Source organism: Saccopteryx bilineata, chromosome 1, assembly GCF_036850765.1.
Source record: "Saccopteryx bilineata isolate mSacBil1 chromosome 1, mSacBil1_pri_phased_curated, whole genome shotgun sequence".
NCBI lineage: Eukaryota > Metazoa > Chordata > Mammalia > Chiroptera > Emballonuridae > Saccopteryx > Saccopteryx bilineata.
The window spans coordinates 330,859,650-330,886,984 of NC_089490.1; the positions used below are offsets into that span (position 1 = coordinate 330,859,650).

A 27,335-nucleotide genomic window follows, 5' to 3' on the forward strand; every position below is an offset into this window, starting at 1 on the left:
CAGTGTAAAACAGGTACCCTGTGTCAATTCCACATTCTTCTCACCCTTCACCTGGCCTCTGATACTATTTGGAGAGGATTCCTGTTACTAAATAGACACTAGGTAGTAAAATGTAAATTTCTAAATAGACTGAATTTGAACTGCCCTAAAGCCCCTGGGATTACGTTAGTTTTAATTGTTAATCCTCTGGGCAATGTGGGTTGTAGTGAGGATGGGGTTTGGAGAAGAGGAAGGTAGAGGGAGGCTTTAGGAATGGGTTGTGAAGGCAGCGTTTGCGGGTGGATGAGTTGCTGAGGATGGGCGGGAGAAGGGGGACCCCAGTACACAAAAGTCTATTTCCGGCCTTAATTTCGTTACCAAGGCGCTCTGAGTTGAACTGTTTGGGGTGAAAAGACGTGTCCAGAACAGCTAGGTGCGTGTGAGCGAGAAGCGAGGCCAGGGTTCCCCCTTTAAGCCCGAGTACCGCTCTGCACATCTTTGTCCTTCGGAGCTGGGCAGGCTGTGCCGCGGGCCGCCTCCCAGTTCCCAGCCCAGGACATCCTGAACCGCGGCAGCCACAACAACAGGCTCGCCCCAGACAAAGGGGCTGGCGCGCTGCAGCCCCGCGCAGCTCGGGCCGCGGCCCGGGGGAGCGCGCCCTCGGAGCTCGGGGCCGGGGTCGGGCCGGGGCCGCCCGCCCGCACGCACGCAGCGCAGACCCGGCGCGGGCCGCAGCCGCCGCGCCCGGAAGACCAGGCTCCGGGGCGTAGACCCCGCCCGGGCTGGCGCTGCGCCGCCCTCCGGGCTTCCACTCAGGCTTTGACCACCGCCCGCCCCCGTCCTGGCCCGCCCCCGCCCGCGCTACTGTAACCGCTGCCCCCGGGGCCGCCGCTCCTTGTCGGGCCGGCCGGCGGCGAGCGCGGCGCGGCGGGTCCGGCGGCATGGCTGTGTCCTGGAGGAGCTGGCTGGCCAACGAAGGGGTTAAACACCTCTGCCTGGTAGGATGGCGGGCAAGGCTCTCCCCGCGTTTTGTCTCTTGTGAAGCGATTTTGATTCATTCTCTGAGCGTGCGCGGGTGGGAAGCTGGAAGTGGAAGTTTTGCCTCTAATTCGAACATTCTCAACTAATAAAACTTCTTGCTGTTAATACCTGGAGATAATAACGATCTTACCCTTCCTCCAAATGCATGAGAACTTCCCTACACACAGATGGGAGAGCGGATGTGGAGGAAGGGAGAAGGGATCACTTTAATGAACACCGCTTTTTCTTAACCCTTTAAACATCTTCCCTTCTCTGCTCTTTTCCCAGATTGCTTCTGCTTGATGATATATTTTAACAATATACAACATTTGGGACATGGTGATGTCACTGATTTCTTAGTCCCATTTTGTACAGCTGGGGATGTCTGCAGATCATTCAGAAGACCTGTTGACAACCCAAATGCTTATCTTAGGTTCAGGGTCTGAGTGAGGTCAGGTTTGTTTTTCTTTGAGTGGTTTTCAGCTTGTTGGTTAATTGACATCGCTTTCTTCAGTTACTAATTGAGGTTCCATTGAAAGTATTGTGCCCAAGGAATGTACTTAAGGTTTCCATGCATCAGGTAATGTTTATAGTTAATTTTTGTTTTCTCTCTCCTTTTGTATGATTTAGCTTGTTTGGCTCTCCCTGAACGTCTTACTTTTCTGGAAATCCTTCCTGCTGTATAACCAAGGGCCAGAGTATCACTACCTCCACCAGATGTTGGGGGTAAGTGGGAGTTGGGTGACCTGGTGGAATGCTTTTAATGTGGGGAAACATTGCTACAGTTCCTTGGTCAGTTCTTCCATTCATCAAAGAAACATTGGTTATTCACTATGAAATATTTGCTATTCTCCGAAGCGGTCAAGTTTTCTTGATTTATCATTTATACTTGTCTGGGTTAAAATGATTGACTCTTTTAAGAACTGAAGATAGTATCTGCTGGGGTGAAATGGATAAAATAGACCAGGCTTTTCTCAGTGCCTGAGAAAAGCTGTTACTTCTTGTCAACTGCAAATTGCCCTGAAGCTTCTGCTTCACCAGGAGGACCCATGGATGACAGGCTTTTGGTTTTCACTAATCAAGACTTCAGCCTGCCTGTAAGCTTCTCCAGAGGATTTCTACAGCTTCCCTTTACTGCCAGTTCTCAAAAACTGGGCATCTGATCTGTATTCATAACTGACATTGAGAAGCAGCTAATTCTTTCTAATTGTCTGAAATCTCTACTTTCTATTTAAAAAAACCTATTTATTCAGTAGTCTATTTAAACTGAAGATACACAGGGCACTTTACAATATTTTTAAGCCAGGTAACTATCCTTCCCATTTTACACATGGGCAAATACTGGCTAAGGAAGCTGAATGACTTGCTCAGTCCCTTTGGATGGTCAGTGTTAGAGTTAGACCTGAATGCAATGTCTCCTGGCCTGTTGCTTTTATCTCATACTACACAGACTTTCTAAACCACTTCACTGGCCCAGTTCAGATACTCGTGCCACTGGTTAGTATTATTACTATTTATTAGTGCTTCCCAATAGAAATATTTTATATGAGATATAAGTCATTTAAAATTTCCCTGTTGTACATTAAAAAGTAAGAAGATGCCATTGGCATTAATTTAATAATATATTTTATTTAAAGTAATATATCCAAAGTATTATAACAGATTAGTCAACATGTGGCCAATATTTTTAAAAAATTAATGAGATATTTTACGTTATTTTTTGCCTATTTGAAATATAGCATGTGTTTCACACTTACGCAGATCACAACTCAGTCACTTAATTTTCATCAGAAAAGGCCTGACCTGTGGTGGCGCAGTGGGATAAAGTGTCGACCTGGAACACTGAGGTTGCCGGTTCGAAACCTTGGGCTTGCCTGGTCAAGGCACATATGGGAGTTGATGCTTCCTGCTCCTCCCCCTTCTCTCTCTCTCTCTCTCTCTCTCTCATTCCTCTCTCTCTAAAAAATCAATAAATAAATTTTCATCAGAAATACTTAACCTATGCTTAGATTTTATGAACTTTTACAGATGATATAGTGGATTCACATACCCAAATTGTTCCAAACATAGTTAAAGCTTTCCCAATAACACAAATAAGTATCAGCTTTTAAATTTTACTTTAACTAAATTAATAAAATTAAATATTTAGTTTCTTGGTGGCTCTACACACATTTTACATGCTCCGTAGGCATGTGTGGCTAGTGGCCATCATTTTGAACAGCACAAGTGTAGACTGTGGAGGAAGATATTCCCACCTTCATGGTCATATGCACTTATTCTGCTTTAAAGCAAACAGCTAGCCACCAATCAGTACAATATAAAGACATCAGAATATGGTTAATTCTCTTGCTCTGCCTCTCCCAAATAAGAGCTGATATTGGAGGGGAAGTTGTGGGCTCTAATTACTGCCATGTAACTATGAAAATACCTCTGACTTCTCCCTAATTTGGTGGTGGGAACCTTTGAGAATGAAGGTTAAAGTATTTAATTTTTCAGACCTTAAGTGTCCATTTTTATTACTAGTGAGCTAGGTGACTATTCTCACACCAAAATTAAGGATTAAAATAGTTGCAAAAGAACTGACAGGTAAAAGAAGATTTTAAATGATGGAGGATAAAAATGTTGGGATTACTATGTCTTAGTAGGAGTTTTCATCATGGTTGTTCTTTGTCAGACTGGCCTGATCCAGACCTGGAGGCAGCATGGTCATGGCTGGTTATGCTTGAGTTAATGTCTGACTCAGACTTTGTACTTCTAGGAAATGTTTAATTATGACATGCCATGAATATTGGGATCTTAAATTTTCTAAGAGAGAAAAAATACCTTTTGAGAAAAGCCAAAACAACATCCAGAGAAACAAACTAAAAAATAACTTCCTCCATCTTCCCATAACTATTTTAAAAATTAAACTTATTGAGGTAACATTACTTTTTAAATAAAAGACTCTATTGATTACTCTTTTTTTTCTTTTTCCAAGAGAGAGGAAGGGAGATAGAGAGACAGACTCCCACATACACCCTGACCGGGATCCACCCAGCAACCCTTGTCTGGAGCTGATGCTCTGCCCATCTGGGGACATGCTTGCAACTGAGCTATTTTTAGCACCTGAGGTGGAGGCTCCATGGAGCAATCCTCAGTGGCCGGGTTGATGCACTCGAATCAGTTGAGCCATGGTTTTGGGAGGGTGAGGGGTAGAGGGGCAGATGGTTGCTTTTCCTGTGTGCCCTGATTGGGAATTGAACCTGGGACATCCACATGCCCAGCCAACTCTCTACCCCTAAGCCAACCAGCCAGGGCCCCATTGATTATATAAGATGAAATTTTTTTGATTTATTTATTTTCAAAATAAATATTTATTTATTTTGATATATTATATTTACTTTATAATATTTATTATAAAGTAAAATGCAGTCGCTTGTACTTTAATGGAAAATACTAATGTGCTGTGATCAATACTGAGAAATTTAATTTCTTACATTTTTTGAAATGTCAGAGCAGTTAGCTGAGAATGCTATTTATAGAAACATTCATATTCATGTTTACCTATTTGAATTGTATTTATGATATTTTAATAATTAATGGATATAATTTAATTGATATAAACATTTTATTTTGAGAAGAGAATGAGTTTTATGGTACCAGATTCAATGTGTCTTGGTTTTATATCTTTCCCCCCAAATTAACACATGTATATGGACTGTTCAAGTTTAGCCTACTTATACTTATTATAACATGATGAGAATGTAATTCTTTTTGCTCTGTTTTACAGTTATTATTTTAGATTTGCTACATGATCATGAAAATCTTTTTCTTTCTTTTTTTAAACTTTTATTGAGATATCTATGTTAATTGGAAGAATGTTGTGAGCTTTGAGTTTTTTCTTTTTTTTTCTCTGATTTCACATTGATGATCTTTCTTTGGTCAATCATTATTTTTTAAGTGATTTAGAAATATTAATAGTTTACCCTTTCAAGAATCTTCAGTGTAATATCGTAACATATTTCAGAGACAAAAGTCTGATGTCATTTTTTTTTTTTTTTTTTAACAGAGACAGAGAGAGAGAGAGAGTCAGAGAGAGGGATAGATAGGGACAGACAGGAACAGAGAGAGATGAGAAGCATCAATCCTTAGTTTTTTGTTGTGACACCTTAGTTGTTCACTGATTGCTTTCTCATATGTGCCTTGACTGGAGGCCTTCAGCAGACCAAGTAACCCCTTGCTCAAGCAGTAACCTTGGGTCCAAGCTGGTGAGCTTTGCTCAAACCAGATGAGCCCATGCTCAAGCTGGCGACCGCGGGGTCTCGAATCTGGGTCCTTGGCATCCCAGTTCGACGCTCTATTCACTGCATCACTGCCTGGTCAGACTCATATAAGTTTCTTAAGGTGAGAGATTAAAGTCTTTGGATGAATGGGTGTAGGGGAGGTGTGGCCAACAGATTTTGCCCCCGGGCCAAATTAGAAATAAAATTTATTTCACAGGCCGGTCAAAATATTAAAATTAAAAAATGTTAAATACAAAAACGACTTAAGTAAACAAAATTTTATTATGTAATTTGTTTATGATTAAATGTGAGTGAAAAAAATTTTAATATACAATATTATTTTAATAAAAATATATTTACATACCGTATAAATATCCAAACTGTATCACAATCAGTTGAAACAATATTTAATTAATAGAATGAGCTTGAAAGGGTTATGTCGCAAATAAAACAATTATTTCTTTTTACAAACAGCCTGGACACGTTTTCAGTTATCAACTGCAGCCATTGTCTATGCTACAATGCCACTTGATTCAGCACACTTGACCACAAAAATAACGAATTGTTTGACCTTGGGTGCACACTGTCAAACTCCACTTAAAAGAATGTGGATTTCACATTGCCGCTAAATGTCAAACAGTTCACATCAAGTACAGACGAGTACAAAAGTTGTAAATCTTTATAATGGAATTTTTTTAAAAAATAAAGAAGTATCACGATTCCATTCGGCCAATTATTGGAAGTTAACCCTAGATTAGTCACATGCGGAATTCTTTTCCGCGTATCACTATCTTCTTAAATATCTCAATTTCCTATAATCAAAGACACTTCTACTTCTGAATAGCTGAGATTTTAAAGTAGCGGAGAATATTAAAAATTTAATCATGGGCCCCATAAACTCATTACACGGGCCGGATCCGGCCCATGGGCCATATGTTGGCCATGCTTGGCGTAGGGTTTTTGAGTCAGTATTATTTTCACTGCTGGCTTAGGCAGCTTTAATTCTGCTGAGAAGGAATATATGCCTTCTGTCAATTTCAGAGAAGGCTTGATCATTAACCTTTTCCTTTTTTTCCACATGATCCTGTAGTTTCAATTGGGATATTTTTAACTAGGTGTATTTTTTGTTTTCATTTATTTTTAACATTCTGCTATTTGAAAACAATTTACTTCCAATTTATTGACAAGTGGAATGGGTTATATTACTTGATGCAATCATTATTTTCCTAATCTGTTTCTGATAGGTACTCATGGAATTTTAGATTTAGAGGAATCCTTTGACTTACTTAGATTTCTTCCTTATGTTCCCAAACAGAAAAATGAGGTTGAAATGATATGTTCTCTATCACCCACTGAATCAGTGGGTTTGTTACCATTCTGGTCTATTGGTTCTGTCAGTCCAATATTTAGCCTATTATAATAAATAATTTTATAACCTATGCAAGAACATATTAAACTTCATACTTAATAGGCTTCTAGTTTTTCATCTTACATGAAATGATATTTAAAGATGTTTAGTAATTTAAGAAGTTAAGGAAAATTATTGGTTTATCCCTGTGATAACATATTTTTAGCATTATAGTTGTTTTAGACTTATATCACAAATTGTTAGAAAATTATGAGCAATTTTATTTAAATAATTTCTGATTTCACAATATTTTAACACTTCATGTTTAATCTCTTTGTTTTATACACATAAATGGCCACTGTATAATTCTCTTTTACCAATATCATCTGAAACAGCATAGAAGTGGGTGTTGGAATTAACTTTAGAGATTTTCAAATGTACTTTCTTCATTTCATTATTCATAATATCAAAAACAGATTACATTCATTGAGGACTAAGTTTTAGGCATTAATATAAGAGTTTTGCCTGGATTAATTTATTTTATCTTTTCATCCATCCTATGGAGTAGATACTTCTAATTTTGCGGCTAAGAAACTGAATTAGAGAAGTTTCCTAATTTGCTAGTGAGTGGCAGAGGTAGGACTCTCGTCCAAACATCCTGGTTCTAGAATTTATATTCTTAATCATTGTGCTCTCTGCCTCTATGCAACATGAACATTAGGGTAAGCCATATAGAATTGCCAAGTGATAGAAACAAAAATATTCAAGTATCAGCCATTTCATCAGGTTCAACCTAATAACTATTATAATTTATTAATCCCATACACTGTGGCAGACACAGTTCTTTGCTCTGTCCTTTTATAATCTCACTTTATTTTTAATTTTTTGAGCAGTCAGTCTCCTGTTTTCCATAGTGACGGCACCAATTTGCAGTCCCACCGACAGTGCACAATGGTTCTCTTTTCTTAGTCTTAAACTTGAGGCAGACTTCTACAATTAGTAGGTATCTTGATACCTATTCCATTAATATGCTTGGGCTTCCATACAAAGTACTACCAACTGGGTGGCTCAAATAACAGAAATTTATTTCCTCACAGTTGTGGAGGCTCTATGTTGTTTGCTTTCTCCTGAGGAACACCCGGTCTAGGAGAGAGGAGTCTGCTGAGCTGCAGAATGTTATAGGGACTTTGGGCATTGTTCTAGTTCATTGATCTCATTTGACAGATCAGCTTGGTATAGTTAAATGCCTTCTGTATAGACTCACTGAAAAGCTCAAAGTGGATGGTAGGTCTAACTCCAGTCAGTTTTTCTAGTTAATCATGCTAAGCATTGCATTGATCATAAAATTGATTTTTCAAGTGCCTAGGTAATCCTGGGGAGGAAAATCAAACAACTCTAATTCCTTTTTTTGACAAGAACCTGGGCTTTGGAACTACGTGGGAATTTGAATCTTGGTTCAGGCATTTACCTCCCTTTGTGATTGTGACAAATTACTTCTCTGAGCTTAAGTTTAAATCATCTATAAAGTCATGCTTAAACCTTCCTCTTGTGTCAGTTGTGAAGATTACATGAATAAAATGCAGATGAAATGCTTAGCACTTGGGGCATATGCACTTAGCAAAAAATAACTGTGATTGTAAATATTAAGAATTATTATTTGGTTTTAATGTCATTAATACTATTAATAGTACTAAATAGTAATATTATAAATTATTTGTATTTATAAGTAAAAATATTAAAAGGAATTTAGAGATATATAAAGATAGAAGGAACCTACTGTTTAGCAGATGGTATTAAGGCAGGGCAACATTCTTTCCTTTGGTTGACCTCTGGCTGCCTCCCTATTCTTCTGGACATAGGAAGGCTATCTGCTACTACTTGTTGTTGGCACAAAACTTATGACAACTTGGTTATAAGTGCTGGGTGGAACTTCAGCTTGATGTAGGATGCATCGCATTTATTTATTAGTCTTTATAAAACCTTGGATTCTTCTACAGATAAGAGAAATAATGCATATCTCACAAGATTTTAGTGAAAGTTTAAGAAAATTGAAAGAAACTAATAATTAAAGTCAACATTCATTGAAATGTTCTCATGGGCCAGATGTTATGTTAAATTTTGTATACATTTAGTGTCAGCACCTTATTTTATCTACAAGGTAGGTTCTATTACACAAGAGAAAAATGAAAGCACAGAAAATATAAGTAACTTTCTCATGATTAAGGTTCCTACCATAAAGCCCATTCTATAATAAGAGTTCCAAAAATGTTAGCTTTTCTTTTTCCTTCCCATTTTCTAATCCTTTATAGCCATATACAATTCACTTAACTGTTCTGCACCCGATAAAACACGGTGAAACTATCCTTCTTATCTCAGAGAACTGTGCTGAGGATTAGAGAACTTAATGGATACGGAACTGCTTTGAAGAACCAAAGGCATCACAGATGTTAAAAAACAAAAAAAGAAAAGGGAAAAAGGTTATCACAGATTGTTTGTCTCCTGTTCACTCTTCCCAGGCGTTAAGGCACCAGCCATGGTACCATATTAGAGTTCATCTAGGAGTAAGGACGGTTTGTACAAAGGAATGAGAAGATTTTGTCGTCATGACAGAAAAGTGTTATATTGCTCTTAGCATCCAATATGCTTTACATTTACAGTGTTGACTACTTAAGTGGGATCTTTAGGGCCTGTGACATGTTGTAACTAATAATTTTACTAAGGCATGAACTAAGAATGAGACCTTTTCATTTTATTTTATTTTTTTATGTTTTTCTTAAGTGAGAAGCGGGGAGGCAGACTGACAGACTCCTGCATGCACTTGACTGGGATCCATCCAGCAAGCCCACCAGGTGGCGATGCTCTGCCCATCTGGGGCATTGCTCTGCTGCAACCGGAGCCATCCTCAGCACCTGAGGTGGAATCCGTGGAGCCATCCTCAGCGCCCGGGCCAACTTTGCTCCAATAGAGCTGGACCCTTGGCTGCGGGAGGGAAAGAGAGAGATAGAATGGAGAGGGGGAAGGGTGGAGAAACAGATAGGTTTCTCCTGTGTGCCCCGACCAGGAATCAAACCCAGGACTTCCACATGCCAGGCTGATTCTCTACCACTGAGCCAAGTGGCCAGGGCCAAGAGTGGGATCTTAATATGAAGGTAAATGACTGGGGTGGAAGTGAATCTACTTCATCTTTTAGTTTCCATGTCTTAATGCAATTTTGTAATGTGATAAAAGTCAAACAGTGTGTTAAAAAGTTACTCTTGTGAAGAGTTAGTTTCTGTTGTATTTTAGTAATCAGACTAAAGAAAAAGTAGATAAAGGACAAGATAAACCTTTCATGATCAATAGAATTTATTTACATTTTAGAAATAGGAAAGTTGAGTTTGGCAGTGACTCCTATCTGGATAAATAAATCCAATACATATTCTGTGGGGGGAAAATGAATATTTTAATGGTTTTCCTGGGTTTGGAGATTATTTTTAAGGGAGAGAGAGACAGACAGACAGATAGGGACAGACAGGAAGGTAAGAGAGATGAGAAGCATTCATTTATACTTGCGGCACCTTAGTTGTTCATTGTTTGCTTTCTCATATGTGCCTTGACTGGGGGGCTCCAGGCAAGCCAGTGACTCCTTGCTCAAGCCAGAGACCTTGGGTTTCAAGTCAGTGACCTTTGGGCTCAAGTCAGTGACCATGGGGTCAAGTCTATGATGCCACACTCAAGCTGACAACCCTGTGCTCAAGATGGTGAGCCTGTGCTTAAGCCAGTGACCCCATACTTAAGCCGGCATCCTTGGGGTTTCAAACCTGTGTCCTCAGTGTCCCAGGCCAATGCTCTATCCGCTGTGCCACTGCCTGGTCAGGCTGGATTTGGAGATTGTTAAAAGTCTCCAAACACATCAAGAATATTAGAGGTCTGATAAAGTTTGAGGCAAGAAGAGATGAGTGATAGCCACAAAGTAAAAGCACTTTGTATATCTGAGATTTTTTTAAAAAAAGTAGGTGCTTTGACACTAAGATAAATAATGAAATTATCTGTGGTAAAAGCCTTTCAGACTATATTTTTTTTCTCTATGATAGGATATTCGTACCGCTGATTACAAATTGCAGGTCATTTTGTTCAATGTAGTCTGGGAAGCTCAGGTCCGTTGGAAGGATCTGAAGTGGATCCAAACAAGCTTCTTTTATTCTTTTTTCCATGCTATCATTTTGGTTCTCTTTGTTAATTTCTTTCCCCCCAATATACTCTTTTACATGCTTTTCAATTACCATCTTATCTTGAGTAAATTCCCTGTCACCCCGTCTCCTATGGGAACATGACTTCAAGGTGGGTGAAGGTGCCCTAAGAAGAGCCAGTTCCAGAACAGGAAGTAAGAACCACTATTGAGAGTACAGATGAGGGTGATGCATGCTTTTACTTTGCACTAATTTTCCTTGGCCAGGTTATTTTTGATAAGTTACTTTGGGCCTTTGAGTTTTGTTAATTCTCTTAGTTTGAAAAGATTGGACCCAAAACCACATTTATAAAGTGATTTTAGTTATTCAAATAAAGGTGAAGATACATATTCCTTTTCTTTTTTTTTCTCAATAGCTCAGACTATCTAAAGAGAAAACCCAGCAAATATCATCGGTGTTCTATATTAATGGATTCCAATTGGATACCAATGTCTCATATTAGACCACAAGAATGTAGAATTTCAACATAAAAGTTCTACTTGACAAATGGCATTTGCTGTTTGATATTCTCTGTATTACATTTGTTGCCTACTATGGAATTTTTCTGGGGGTTGGGCTTTGGCTTGTCCTTTGTAGAACCCATCACTGAATTTTTCAGCTCTTTTGAACTTGTACATTTTTTTAAAACGTAAGAGAGAAAGAATTATTTGAATAAAAATCTGGAAGAGTTTAGTTTCGTGGGTCATAATGGATCTTGAAGGCTTCCTTAGTTTTGGTTTGCCTGAAGAAAACATATCTTAGACTTGTACTGGTTTTAAAGCTTGAATGTGCTATGATTAAAGAAGAAAGTGTGTTTTGTTTAAACCACAGATTTTAGAATATGAAATGTAACTTGTTAAAGACTTGAATAACATTCAGTCTAGTTCTAGTTAAAACCAAAGGTTTCCTATTGTCCTTTCCTAAGTATGGAGTAATTATTAGCTTAAATTTCAAATATAGTAATTATAAAAATTCCAGCTTGTCAATGGCAACATTATATTGTAGTGAAAAGAACATAAATTTTGTAGACAAAATGACTTAATGGATCAATGTTCTGTCTCTCTCTTCCTTCCTCTCTCTCTAAAAACATAAATTTAAAATGCTTCTGAGTTGAAATATTAGCTTTACTTCTTAATGAATGTATCTTTTTAAAATTATATATTGATTGCCTGACCTGTGATGGTGCAGTGGGATAAAGCGTCGACCTGGAACACTGAGGTTGCCGGTTCGAAACCTTGGGCTTGCCTGGTCAAGGCACATATGGGAGTTGATGCTTCCTGCTCCTCCCCCTTCTCTCTCTCTCTCTCTCTAAAAATCAATAAATAGGCCTGACCTGTGATGGCGCAGTGGATAAAGCATCGACCTGGAAATGCTGAGGTCGCCGGTTCGAAACCCTGGGCTTGCCTGGTCAAGGCACATATGGGAGTTGATGCTTCCAGCTCCTCCCCCCTGTCTCTCTCTCCTCTCTGTCTCTCTCTCTCTCCTCTCTAAAATGAATAAATAAAAAAATCAATAAACAAAATTATATATTGATTGATTTTAGAGAGAAAAGGAGAAGGAGGGAGAGAGAAACAGGAACATTGGTCTGCTCCTGTATGTTTCCTGACCGGGGATCGAACTGGAAACCTCTACACTTTGGGTAGATACTCTAACCAAATAAGCTATCTGGCCAGGGCTTAACAACTATATATTTAAGTAATTATTGAAATTGTCAAAGCCTTAGTTTTCTCTATTTTAAATTGAGAATTATATTATTAAATTGAACTACAAGAAAATTTCAATATTGAAACATTTTGACTTATAAAATGTCAATATTGCATAGTTTCGCTTTATTTTTGTCTTACAAGATTTTGTCTAAAAGAAGAGGAGTAAATAAGATGAGGAAAAAAATGAGTGGGAGCATCTCAAAATATGTTACTTTTCTTTTTATTTATTTTCAATTATAATTTACATTCAATATTGTTTTGTATTAGTTTCAGGTATACAGCATACTGCTTAATTATATACAAAATATTCCCCCTGATACTTACCTTACCCCTCTGGCACAATAAAAGTTATTACGACATTGTTAGCTATATTCCCTATGTTGTACTTTACATTAGATTTTGTACTTCTTAATCCTGGCACCTTTTTCACCCAGTTCACCCAGCCCCCTTCCCCTCTGGCAACTGTCAGTCTGTTCTCTGTGTCTGTGAGTCTGTTTCAATATTGTTTATTTACTTATTTTGTTCTCTAGATTATTGGTTTCCAGCTGCCAGTTGTAACATCTGGTTGGTTAACTCTTTTGTGAACCAGCATAAAATTTCTGGGGGACCGGCACTGGTCCTCAGACTGGCGGTTGTAACCCACTGGTTTAGATTCCACGTTATAAGTGAAATCATATGGTATTTGTCTTTCTCTGTGTGACTTACTTCACTTAGCGTGATGCCCTCCAGGTCGATCCGTGTCATTACAAATGGTAAGATTTTATTCTTTTTTTGTGGTCGAGTGATATCCCAATGTATTTTTGTAGCACAACTTTTTTATCTTCTCTTTTATCTGTTTGGGTTGTTTCCAAAGCTAGGCTTTTCTGCATAACGCTGCAATGAACAAAGGGATGTATACATTCTTTTGAATTAGTGTTTCCGGTTTCTTCACATATAATATATACTCAGAAGTAGAATAATTAAGTCATTGGCAGTTCTATTTTTAACTTTTTAACTTGTTGTTTGAGGATTTTTTGATGATAGCTACTGTAACAGGTATTAAAGGGATAGTATCCAAATTGATATGCTCAATGTTAATAATTGTCAGAGAAATGAAAATTAAAGCAACAATGATATGTAACTTCACATCTTTCAGAATGGCTATCATCACTACTCTCACTTCTAATACAGAGTCATAATAAACAAATTTGTGATAATGCTAGACTCATTTCTTTTGGTAAATGTTGTTGAAGTTAAGACTGTTATGTTGAAATCTATTTGTTAATGTTTGCTAATGACTAAAAGTTTTCAGTAACTAAGAGAGTTCATTCCTAATTTTGAAGAATCTAAAAAGATATTTTGCAGTCTGACCAGGCGGTGGCACAGTAGATAGAGCATCAGACTGGGATGCAGAGGACCCAGGTTCGAGATCCCGAGGTCACCAGCTTGAGCGCGGGCTCATCTGGTTTGAGCAAAGCTCACCAGCTTGGACCCAAGGTCGCTGGCTTGAGCAAGGGGTTACTTGGTCTGCTGAAGCCCCATGGTCAAGGCACATATGAGAAAGCAATCAATGAACAACTAAAGGTGTCGCAACGAGAAACTAATGATTGATGCTTTTCATCTCTCTCCATTCCTGTCTGTCCCTATCTGTCCCTCTCTCTGTCTCTGTGGAAAAAAAAAAGATATTTTGCAAATGATACTACATATTTTTTTCTAATTATAATTTCAAAAATATTTAAGGTCGCAATTAATTTGCTTTTATTTAACATTGGTTTTCAAATTTTAGCTCAAAATTTGTTGGCCTTTTAAAACATTTTTGTCAGGCAAACCAAAGATTGAGGTACATTTGAGAAGACTAATTTTATAGGAAATTAGCAGTGAGTCCCCTCTGTAAAAACAAAAGTGTTTTTTTTTTTTATTAAGTGAGAAGCGGGGAGGTGGGGAGACAGACTCCTGCATGTACCTCAACCAGGACCCACTCAGCAAGCCCCCTACTAGGCAATGCTCTGCTCATCTGGGGCCATTGCTCTGTTGTGCCTGAGGTGAGAAAGGCCATGGAGTCATCCTCAGCACCAGGCCAACTTGCTAGAACCAATTGAGCTATGGCTATGGGAGGGGAAGAGAGAGAGAGAAAAAGGGGGAAAGTGGGGGAGAGGCAGATGGTTACTTCTCCTGTATGTTCTGACTGGGAAATAAACCCAGGACTTCCACATAGCGGGCTGATGTTTTACCACTGACTGATATACTTTCATTGTTTATTTTTGGTTTTAATTCTCATGACTTTGAGACCAAATTCATAAAATTCTCTCTAAGACCATGGTCCATATGTTTATTCTTAAATTATTTTTCTTTACAATTTTATTTTATTTGTTCTTTTTTTTTTTTTTTTGGAAGCATCCAAAATATTTTAATAGTAAAGAACTAAGAGTAAATCTTAATTTGTTCCTAGAGTTCAACGGCTAACTTTACAATTTGAAAACTTAAGTCAAAACAGTTTTCATGAATACAAGAAAAAGTAAAAACAAAATACAATCATCTAATTTTCCAAATACAATTATAAGCTTTCAGATAATATGTGGTTATTTCACTTTTAGAACAAAATATAAAATATAAAGAAACAATTTATGCAAATATCAAAAAGACTCAATTTCAGAAAAGTTTGACTCATTATAAAGTGAGAAAAAATTAACTTTAAATTTTATTTATTAGCATCCTGAATCACATTGGTTTGCTTAAATTATACAAATAGACTTTCTGCTTCCTTTAGCTTTTTTTTCCTATCTACTTTAGCAATTACAGCCCAACGGTCATCCCGCATTTTCCTCATAGCTCCAAACTTCCGTGCAGATCCAGAGGTTGTTAGAGATGAAGGGGTCTTTTCTGGTGTTCTGACACAAAAATGAGAAGTTGTTGAATGATTATTCTTGCTTAGGTTTTTCAATGTCTCTTCCTCAGTAACCATGCTCAAAAGATCAGTAGATTCTGAACTATCTGAATTAATATCAAACTCAAAGACCATTTTTCTCTTTTTAGTATTTTCTTCAATGGGTACATTCTTGTTTTCTCTTTGTTGCGTTTTTAATTTTGTTGGTGTCTTCACAGTATATGCCTTTGGTAGTGGTGTAGATAAAGTACTTTTGGCAGATGTCCACAAGTAGTCTTTTTTATTTTTGGATTTGCCGTGATCAGCTGATGTAAAGTTTTGAGATATATTTTGTAAAGGAGCTGCTTTAGAATCAAATTTCCAAAAACTAGTTTCAAGTGTTTCCAAAAAAGATGTCTGTGTTTTCTTGTCACTTTTTTCTTTGAGAGTAACTGTGTTTTCTTCTGCCTCTCTTTTGAGGTTTTCTTTTTCTTCTCTTTCTATTTCAAGTTGTTTCCTAGTAGATGAAAGTTCATTTTTGAGGTTGGATAATTCAATCTCCAAAGATGCTTTCATTGATGATTGTTCTTGTTCTCTGTTCTTACAAAGTCCTAATTCTGAGTCTCTTTCTTCAATGATTTTATCATACTGATGCTTATGTTTTTCCATAAGTGCAACCATTTCAGCTATTTTATGTTGACATCGTAGATCAATTTCTTTCTGTAATCTTACAGCATCATCAGCTATTACTTTTGCTTTCTCAACCTCTCCCAAAAGATTTTCTTCTGATACCTTTTTATCCTCAATTTCTTTTTGATAGCTGTCAGACATTTCTTTAAAATTTTGTTTTGCACCTTCTAGTTCTAACTCTAATTTACTGACCTTTATCTCATAAACATCCAGTTGCTTGCTTTCCGCTGTACCCTTTTTTTTTAAGGCCTTATTCTCCTGTTGGAGTTCTTCAATAGTCTTGATTTTATTTTCAACTTGTTTCTTTAAATTGTTACACTTGTTTTCTAACATCTTCATCTGTTTATCTTTTTTTAATACTTCACATTCAATGTTTCGAACATTTTCCTCACTCTTGTCCAATGTGCATTTAACTTCATTTTCTTTCTGCTTTAGTTCTTCTCTCACAGATTCCAGCTCATTCCTTAATTGTGTTTCTGTTTCTTCTAGATTTTCTATTTGTTTCAACATCCTCTTTTCTTCCTTTTTGTTATTATTAATATCTTCTTGCTGTTTATTGAGTTCTAAGTTCATTTCACTTGTTTCTTGGACTAGTTCTTTGTTCTCCAGTGAAAGCCTGTTGTAGCTTGCAGTTAGTTCAGTATTCTTAAGCTTCTCATTTTCAAGCTCAGTTTTCAGTTCTGTAACCTGTTTTGAATACTGCTGTTCACTTGTCACAATGGCAGTTAATTGTGTTTCCAAATCATGTACTTTTTCCTGTCTGGTTTGGAGAAGTTCAGTTAGTTCTTGCTCTGTTCCTTTTAATCCTTCAACAATCTTCTCCAAGTGTTTCTTTTCATCTAAAAGCTTTTGGTTTTCTGCCTGTCTGGTTTGGAGAAGTTCAGTTAGTTCTTGCTCTGTTCCTTTTAATCCTTCAACAATCTTCTCCAAGTGTTTCTTTTCATCTAAAAGCTTTTGGTTTTCTGCTAAGGTTTTCTTCAATTCTTCAAGTTCTACTTCTTGGTTATTTTTAAGCTTAGTCATCTCTTCCAGTTCACTTGATTTCTCCTGAAGCTCCATGGTAAGTATTTTCAATTGATCTTCACTTTTTTCCAATCTCTGATGTTCTGTAGTCAGTAATTCTTTCAAGTTGCAGATAGTAGTATTAAGATCAGTAACCACAAATAATTGAGCAGCTTTAGCTTTATTAAATTCTTCCATTTGAGCTTCTTTTTCTTCAGTGAGCTGGTATATTTTTTTTGTTGCTATCTGCAAATCTTCCTCTAAAGCCTTTTGAGCACTCACACTTCTTTGCAAGGACATTTTGCAATCTTCTAGTTCTGATGTCAGATAATCCTGCTTCTCATTTGATTCCTTTAAGTTTTCATTCTGTAATTTTATTTTTCCTTCTAATTGATTAACTTTATCTCTGGATTCCTTTAGCAGCAATGTTAACTCTTTTATTTTATTTTCTTTCTCAGTGTTTTGGAGCAATAGCAGCGATACCTGCTTTTCCTTGTCATTTACCTCCTGCTTGTATTCTTCTTCAAGGTGTTGGATTTTTTCATAATCTTCCTTTAATTTAAAACACATTTCTAGTCTGGAATTCTCAGCTTGCACACGAAGTTCTTCAAAAGCCATTATCATTTTCTCAACGTTACTATTTAGATCCATATAAACTTGCCTAGTTTCTTCCCGTTCATATTCATATTTCTTTGTCTTTTCTGTAGATCTGGTACAGGTTTCTTTCAGTAAATTGCATAAATGCCTTGTAGCATTATTCTCTTTTATTAAATCTTTATTTTCTTGAAGTCCTTCTTCTAATTTCAAACTTACTTTTTCATTTTCAAACTGTAGTTCCTGAATGGCTTTCCGCTGTGCTTCAATTATCTTTCTGTTTTCTTGCAACTTATTTTCTTTCTGCTTCAGCTCAGATTCTACATTCACTTTCCACTTCTTAATCTTTCCAGCCTCCTTATACAATTTTGAATATAGTCTGCTCATTGGCTCTGAATTCTCAAAAGCAGAGTCTTTTAGTCCTTCTTGGTAGTGACAACTGTCAGAATTATCAACCTGTTCAAGCATGGGCAAAAAGTTAACTTTTTGTAAAGCAGCATCTGAATTAGTATTTCTGTCATTTTTGGAGAGGTTAGTCATTGTAAATGGAAAAGCAGTATCATCTTTAATTTGTTGAAATTCTTTGTTGAAGTTCTTGAAAAAATTAGCCTCTCCTCCCGAGGTCTGGGGTTTCACCGCAGACACCTGACTGCTACCCAATCTCGGTGGGACAAACAAATTTTATTTGTTCTTTGGGATAAATATATTTTTATCTTTTTTATTTTTTTAATTACAGTTGACATACATTATTATATTAGTTGCAGATGTACACCAGTGATTAGACATTACGCAGCTTACTAAATGATCAAACTGATAATTCTTGCAAGTGTCTGACACCATAGTTATGGGAATATTATTGACTATATTCCCTATGCTGTACTTTATATCCCCCTGAGTATTCTGTAATGACCAATTTGTGCTACTTTATCCATTCACTTTTTTCAGCCAGCCCCCTGAGTCCCTCTCTTTTGGCAACCATCAAAGTTTTCTCTGTATCTATAAGTCTGTTTCTATTCTGCCTGTTCTTCTAGGGACATCACTTATTTTTATTTTTAGAGTCAATTCTTGCTATATATATTTATTTCCACTTTATGGTGGTTGTGGGAGGATAGAGTACATTTACCTATGCCACCATCTTGACTGGAAGTTGATCCAGCGTCCATAAGTTTATTTATTTATTTATGACAGAGAGAAACAGAGAGAGGGACAGATAGGGAAAGACAGACAGGAAGGGAGAGAGATGAGAAGAATCAATTCTTTGTTGTGGCACCTTAGTTGTTCATTGATTGCTTTCTCATATGTGCCTTGATCAGGGGGCTACAGCAGACCGAGTGACCCCTTGCTCAAGCCAGCGACCTTGAACTCAAGCTGATGAGCCTTGCTCAAACCAGATGAGCCCATACTTCGAACCTGGGTCCTCTGCATCCCAGTCCGACATTCTGTCCACTGTGCCACTGCCTGGTCAGGCCAAAGTTCATCAGTTTAGTACTTGTGTTTTCTTCTATGTAATTTATTGCTTCAGTTCTTATAGTTAGGTAAATCTTTGATTCATTTTGAGTTGACTTTTGTGTATGGTGACAAATAGAATAGTTTCATTCTTTTGCTTGTGGCTTTCCAATTTCCCCAGCATCATTTATTGAAGAGACTTTCTTTTCTTTTCTTTTTTTTCAGGGAAAGTAGTCTTTTTATTTTATTTTTTTAATTTTTATTTATTTATTTCAGAGACAGAGCGAGAGTCAGAGAGAGGGATAGACAGGGACAGACAGACAGGAACGGAAAGAGATGAGAAGCATCAATCGTCAGTTTTTCGTTGCAACACCTCAGTTGCTCATCGATTGCTTTCCCATATGTGCCTTGACCGTGGGCCCTCAGCAGACCAAGCAACGCCTCGCTCGAGCCAGCGACCTTTGGTCCAAGCTAGTGAGCTTTTTGCTCACACCAGATGAGCCCACGCTCAAGCTGGCAACCTCGAGGTCTCGAACCTGGGTCCTTCCACATCCCAGTCGCATGCTCTATCCACTGCCCCACCGCCTGGTCAGGCGTCTTTTTATTTTGAATAACCATCCATTCAGTTAAAAACTATTTTACTATGGCACAAAAGGAGTATAGATATGAAGGATATAATTAGAAGTCTGTCACAGATATTAAAACTGAAGTGTTAGTGACTATTCAGGAACTTTTACATTCTAACTATTACAGACTGAGGTGACAATAACTCCAATCGTTAATCCACTGTGTTACAATCACACTTGGTACTGCTCTGGTTGTTCATATCTAAGAGATGGGAGACCAAGTAGAAAGAAGAAAAACGTTTTTGCAGTAAGGAAGTTGGGGTGGGATGATACAACAACAAAAGGAATGGAAGAGGCAAGGCAGAGTAAAAAGAAAGGGTAGAATTGACAAGACAAAGTGATTGGATATTGGAGGAAAGGGAGGAGGATCTGAACTTATGCTCAGCTTTGAAAGCAAATGAGACCTTGGTAATTGGACTAAAAAGGGTAGTTTGGAGACTACAGTAGGCCAGTGGAGTTAACTACTGCAAATTGACCCGAAATCTCTCTTTCATCTCTCACTTCTTGACATGAATTTTCTCTTGAATGGACTAATGAAGTTAATAAACTTCTCTAAGTAGTTAATCTTTGACAGGAAAAAATTAACAGGTCTTAGTGACTTACCCTAGCCAGTTATAATGTTCCTTCTCCTAATTCAGTATACTACATGGGACTCCTTAAATTTCTGAGTTCTTAAGGCATTCTTAATTCAAGTATCAGAATTTCTCACTTGAGTAAGCTATTTTGAGAATCTATTCTCCCAGCTAGAAAGTAGAATTGGTATTGTTATAGTTTTTATAATTGTGAAGTTTAAAATACATTGAGGACAGAGACTTGACTTGGAGTAGTGAACACACAATACACTGTACAAATGATGTGTTGTGGGATTGTGCATCTGAAACCTGTATAATTTTGTCAACCAGGTTCACCTCAATAAATTCAATAAAAAGTAATAAGGAAATAAATAAAATACATTGAATGTCTAAGGAACATGACCTCATGACTGGTTCAGTAAATGTTAGTTTCTGTCTCCTTTCAAAGCCCTTTTTTTTTTTGCAGCCATACAAACATTTATTCAGTAGTTACTATTTTGCGTACTATGCTAAGTGCTAGGGAGAAAAGTTGAACTTAATCATTGGAAACAAAGTTACAATTCTTTTTTCACTTCCAGATGTTGAGGTAAATTGTGATCTTCTACACAAGGGTGCCCGCCCCCTGGGCTGGGAGTTCCTGAGAGCAGAGAACATGCATGTGGCCTTCCCACATGTACTTATTACGTATATGACTAAATATATGACCAAGGTCCAAGGAATGAAGCCAAAAAAATCTGAAAGCAGGACTAGAGTTAGAAAACTAGGATGGTCATGGATGTTTAGACATTACTGGAGTCAATTCAATGAATGTTGAGTGTCTGCTGAGGTGCTCCTTCCATATGGGGCTCAGTGCCGCCTTCTAGAATGGCTGTTGGAGCAGGTGAGGATCTTACGAAGCAAGGGGCAGTATATGACAATGGTTAGGAGCTTGGGCTCTGGAATCAGACATTTGTGCATATAATTATCATACAAGTAAGATAAATCTTTCAAGAAGAGAACAGGCAGACCTACTTGGTCTGAGGGTTCAGGGAAGGCCTTCTTGAAGAGTTCTATAAGTTGCTTACTGCACACCTGAGGTGTTAGCATAGGTAGAAATCCAACCTGTGTTCCACTATCCAGACAGCAGGTTCACCTTGGCCCAAGACCATGTCTTCCTTGGAAGAGTTCTTTTCTCCTTTTACGTGAAGGCCCCACAATTCACCAAGCCTTCTCCATCTGCTACCCTTTAGCCATGCCTCTGAAGTTATGGACATCTGAAAGCAAAAAGATAAGCAGATGTTTTCCAGACAAAGTTTAGGCTAAAGGATCAATAAAAGGAATAGCAATGTATGAGGTCTGGGGGATTTAAGGAAGCCTGGTGTATTTTAGGATCTGAAGAAAGTTCACTATGGCGTGAGGGTGGAGTTCAAAGGAAAACTAACAAGAGTGAGGCTGGAAAGGTACTCATTATAGTTGGCATTTTCTGTGAGTTTACCAGTTACACTGAACTAATGGATTTTTTAAACATTTTTTTAATTAAAAATTTTTTTATTGTGTTTACATAGATATGTGTCTTTTCTTGATTATATGTTTTTACTTCTCTGTTGAAAATTATTTGCCCGTATACATGTGAGTTTATTTTTGGGCTATCAATTCTGTTTCATTGGTCTATATATCTGTTTTTTTCTGCCAGTACCTTGCTCTTTGAATTATTATCCCTTTGCAGTATAACTTGAAGTCAGGGAGTGTGACACCTTTGGCCTTTTTCCCCCCTCACGGTTGCTTTGTCTATTCAGGGTCTTAGGTGGTCAAGTCTCCTTCTGTCACTATCTCCACTGTTCTATTTAAATTTTCCAATTTTTCTTGATTCAGTGTAGGAAGGTTATATATTTCTAAGAACTTGACCATTTCTTCTCGGTTATTGAATTTTTTGGCATGTAGTCTTTCATAGTATTCTTGTATGATCCTTTATATATTTTACAGTGTTAACTGTAACTTCTCTTTCATTTCTGATCTTGTTTATGTGAGTTTTTTCTCTTTTTTTCTTAGTGAGTCTACAATAGAATTTATATAACTTACAAAGTGATCACCCTGATAAATCCAGTACTCACATGGTACCATACATAGTTATTAAAATATTATTAACTAGATTCTTTTTGAATGCTATACTTTATATCCTCACGACTATCTTGTAAATGCCAATTTGTACTTCTTAATTCCTTCACCTCTTTTACTCATTCCTCTGCTACCCCAGTCTGGCAATCATCAGTTTATTTTCTGTATCTAGGAGTTCGTTTCTGTTTTGTCTGTTTATTTGTTATTTGGATTCTACATATACATAAAATTATATGGTATTTGTTTTTCTCTGCCTGACTTATTTCACTTAACACAATTTATTCTACTTGGAAAACTATAAGACATTAAAGAAAGAAATTGAACAAGATATACATAAATGGAAGGATAAACTGTGCTCATGGATAGGAGGAACTAACATCATTAAAATCTCCATAGTACCCAAAGCAGTCTACAGATTCAATGCAGTCTTTATCAAAATACCAGTACCTCAGGTGTAGTAATTTCTGTATTTATAATTTATATGGCTCTTTCTTATGTATTGCCCATAACACTGACCATTCAAGCAAAAATAGTCATATAAACAGTAAAAGTGACAATAAGAAATATAATTTCAAACTTAAAAACACTATGAAATGGAGTAAATATAAGAGAGAAGTTTAAAAATCTAGATGAAACCTGACTACACTTCGTCCCCATGAACAAAAATTAATTCAGAATGGATCAAAAACCTAAATATAGGCCCTGGCCGGTTGGCTCAGTGGTAGAGCATCAGCCTGGCGTTCAGGAGTCCCGGGTTCGATTCCCGGCCAGGGCACACAGGAAAAGGGCCCATCTGCTTCTCCACCCCTCCCCCTCTCCTTTCTCTCTGTCTCTCTCTTCCCCTCCTGCAGCCAAGGCTCCATTGGAGCAAAGTTTGCCCGGGCGCTGAGGATGGCTCTGTGGCCTGTGCCTCAGGCACTAGAATGGCTCTGATTGCGGCAGAGTGATGCCCCAAGATGGGCAGAGCATTGCCCCCTGTTGGGCATGCTGGGTGGATCCTGGTCGGGTGCATGCGGGAGTCTGTCTGACTGCCTCCCCATTTCCAACTTCAGAAAAATACAAAAAAAACCCCCAAAAAACCTAAATATAGATCTGAAACAATAAATTACATAGAATAAAACATGGATACTCAACCTATAGATCTTGGCTGTAGACAGTGTTTTATGAATTTGATGCCAAAGGCAAGGGAAGGAAAAACAAAGATAAATGAATTGGACTATATTAAACTAAAAAGCTTATGCACAGCAAAATAAACCTACAATAAAACAAAAAGAGAGCCAACCAAATTGGAGTTGATATTCACAAACTACCACTCTGACAAGGAGTTAATATCTAAATATATAAAGAACTCATAAACTCAACAGCAAACAAGTAATCAGTCCAATTAAAAAATGAGAAGAGGCTGAACAGACATTTCTCTCATGAAGACATGCAAACAACTAATAGGACATATTAAAAGATGCTCATCTTTGCTAGCTATTAGAGACTTCCAAATCAAAACTACAATGAGATACCACCTCACACCTGCTGGATTGGCTATCATCATCATGACAAGTAATAACAAGTGTTGGAGAGGTTGTGGAGAAAAAGGAACCCTCATTCACTGCTGGTGGGAACGTAAACTGATACAGCAATTATAGAAGATAGTATGGTGGTTCCTCAAAAAACTCAGAATAGACCCAGCAATCCCTCTACTGGATATCTACCTGAAAAACTTGAAAATATTGGTACACAAAGGCACATGCACCCCCATGTTCATCGCAGCATTATTCACAGTAGCTAAGATACGGAAACAACCAAAGTGTCCATTGATAGAGGACTGGATAAAGAAGTGGTACATACATACAATAGATACTGCTCTGCTATAAGAAATGATATATTGCCATTCATGACAACATGGATGGAATTTGAAAACATACGGAGTGAAATAAGTAAATCAGAAAAAGCTAAGAACTGTATGATTTCACACATAGGCGGGATATAAAAATGAGACTCATGGACATAGATAAAAGTGAAGTGATACCAGGAGGAGGTGTTTGTAGGGGAAGAGGTTGTGCAGAGGGAAGTAAAGAGGCAAAATATACAATGACAGAAAATGATTTGACTTTGAGGCATACAATACAATCAAAGTTCAAATATTATAGAGATGTTTAATAATCCTATTGAACAATGTCATCCCATTAAATTTAATTTCTTATTTTTTTAATTAAAAAAAATTTTTTTTTTCGTGAAGTGAGAGGCAGGGAGGCAGAGATACAGATTCACGCATGTGTACCCCAACGGGGATCCATCTGGCAAGCCCCCTACAGGGTGATGCTCTGCCCATCTGGGGCCACTGCTCCATTGCTTGGCAACTGAACCATTTCAGTTCCTGAGGCAAAGCCATGAAGCCATCCTCAGTACCCGGGGCCAACTTGCTTGAAGCATTTGAGCCATGGCTGCAGGAGGGGAAGAGAGAGAGAGAGAAGTAGGAGGGGGAAGGTTGGAGAAGCATATGGTCGCTTCTCTTGGGTGCCCTGACCAGGAATCGAACCGGAACTTCCACATGCCAGGACAACACTCTACTGCTGTGCCAACTAGCCGGGGCTAGTTTCTTATTTTTAAATTCTTATTTTTGTTCATTTAATTGTATTCATTTTAGAGAGAGAGGAGGGGTGAAAGAGACAGAAACATCGATCTGTTTCTGTGTGTGCCCAGACTATAATCAAACCGGCAATCTTTGTACTTTGGGATGATCCTCTAACCAACTAAACTATCTGGCCAGGGCAAATTTAGTTTCTAAATAAATAATAATAAAAAAGTCTAGGTGGATAAAATAAACTGCATTATAAAAAAAGAGTAATTGTGACAGCAATAATTTATCCTGTCTTTCTGAACTGTAAAGTATAGTAGATAGCCCATACTAACCCACATACTAAGCAAGGTTAGGGTGGTTGTGAGATGGCATATAAGAGGAGGCACATGGCAGTGTGTTAGGTTTTTCTTTGTTAATATTTTAATATATGTTGAAATACCTTTTTTTTTATTTTTTAGGACCTGTTTGTTAAGTGTCTTAACAGTGCTTAAGAAAACCATGATGTAGGAAATATAATATGGTGCCTATCACAAAGGAAACATAGTTTGAATGATATCTATTATTTGGGCCTCGTTTAAGTTGTAGTGTTGAAGAATTAGTAACTTTGTCTTTTGTGCCTTCCTATTACCCCATAGTTCTTCTTTACGTTACTTGGAATCCCCCCTTTTCTCTGCTAGCTGTAATGTCACTCATGATAACTTCCACTCCTCCATATTTGTTTCCATACCTATTTCATCTTATCCTAGCTTATTGATCCCATGCTTCAAATAAATATCTTCTCATTTATCAAAATCCTAGACGAGTCCAGCAGCTTAGTGTTCTTATGAAAGCTTTCTCTTTAAACCATTGATATGTTTTCAAAATAATTCTGTAAAGTTTATCATGTATTTGCCAGCATATAATAATACAGTTACGTGAAAAAATGGAAAATGCACAAAAGTAAAAATAGAAGGAAATTTGCCAGTCATATCATTATTTAAAGATAATATTATTCTTCAAATTGTACTTTTAAGACTTTTCCCACATTATTTGCTTTAGAAAATAATTTTCTTATGAATTTTATATTTGTTTAATCCTTTTCATACTTATTATAGTAAATGAGGGAAAATGTTGAAAAACTCATTTATACACCCACACATAACACTATTAACATTTTGATTTATTTTCTAAACACAAGTTTTTGTTAAAAAATATTGTCATTTAGAATAGTTTTGTAATCTTTTAAAATATATAACTAAATATTTCGTTAGACTTGTTACTCATTATAAACTTATAGATAAACACACATTTATTTTTAACATTTGGCTGAATACCTAACTTAAACATATCTGTATTTTTAGACATTTAATTAGTTTCTGTTACTTTATTTACCTAAAAAATACTGTAAAAATATCATTGTGCAGAATATCTCCTCTGTTTTTACAATTATGTCTTCTGGAAATATTATTAGAATTTCAAAGTATATTAACCCATTGATTTCAGTTATTGTGCATTTTTATTGTTATTTGTCTAGTTCTTTATGCTTAATTGTTAAAATATATTACATTTCAAGAAACATGCTTCTGTGTACTGAATTCTGATAATATAGTAAACGTTAGAAAATCTCTTTACTTCTAAGAAATAACCATCTGTATCTATATAATCCATATCAATATCTACATTTATATCTATGCCTGTGTATGTAAATACCCATATATATATGCATATTAATTCAATTATATATCACACATATTATTTTATTTTTCTTATACAAGTTTAACCTGTTTTTAATGGCTACATAGTATCCCATCATGTTATATACTTTGTTTTACATTTCTGTACTCTTGGCCATTTTAGCCCTATTTTTTGTTGTTTTTGTGTCACAGATCATACTTTAGTTAGTGTCCTTGTAGAAACTTATATGAACACTTGAATAAGTATGTCTGTATGTTATTTTATTGTCAAAAGAAAGGCCAAGGTGTGATATTTTGATCTTATTCAATGTTAGTTAAAAATAAATTTGATTTACATTTCCTCTATTATAACAAAATATCATCTTACATTTGATTTACTCTATTGTTTTTTCAGAAGATGAACTAGTATGAAGCAGTGTATGTTGACCAATTAAACTCTGTGAAGAGTTTGTCAGAAGTGTCTAATGCTTAAATACAGTAGCCTGCCCCCCTCCTTATCCACAGTTTTGCTTTTCATGGTTTCAGTTAACTGTGGTCAACCAAAGTCTGAAAATATTACATGGAAAATTCCAGAAATAAACAATTCATGAGGTTTAAACTGTGCATCCTTCTGAGGAGCAAGATAAAAATCTTTGTTCTGCTTTGTTTTGCTTAAGATGTAAATCATCCCTCTGTCTAATGTATCCACATTGTATAAG

General features: G+C 36.9%; 1 protein-coding gene and 1 pseudogene across 2 annotated transcripts in view; one reads left to right on the forward strand and one right to left on the reverse strand.

Moving 5' to 3' along the window:
- Window positions 1-851: 851 nt before the first annotated feature.
- Window positions 852-27,335, forward strand: part of NOX4 (NADPH oxidase 4) — a 197,179-nt gene continuing 170,695 nt past the window's right edge. The window contains exons 1-2 of one of the 2 annotated variants that reach the window (XM_066248545.1): window positions 852-977; window positions 1,630-1,725. In XM_066248545.1, coding sequence (XP_066104642.1) covers window positions 921-977; window positions 1,630-1,725 — 153 coding nt within the window. In that variant the 5' untranslated portion in view covers window positions 852-920. The remainder of the gene's footprint in view (window positions 978-1,629; window positions 1,726-27,335) is intronic. The other variant, XM_066248550.1, reaches the window with a different exon arrangement.
- On the reverse strand, window positions 15,110-18,326 carry LOC136319411 (synaptonemal complex protein 1 pseudogene; annotated as a pseudogene).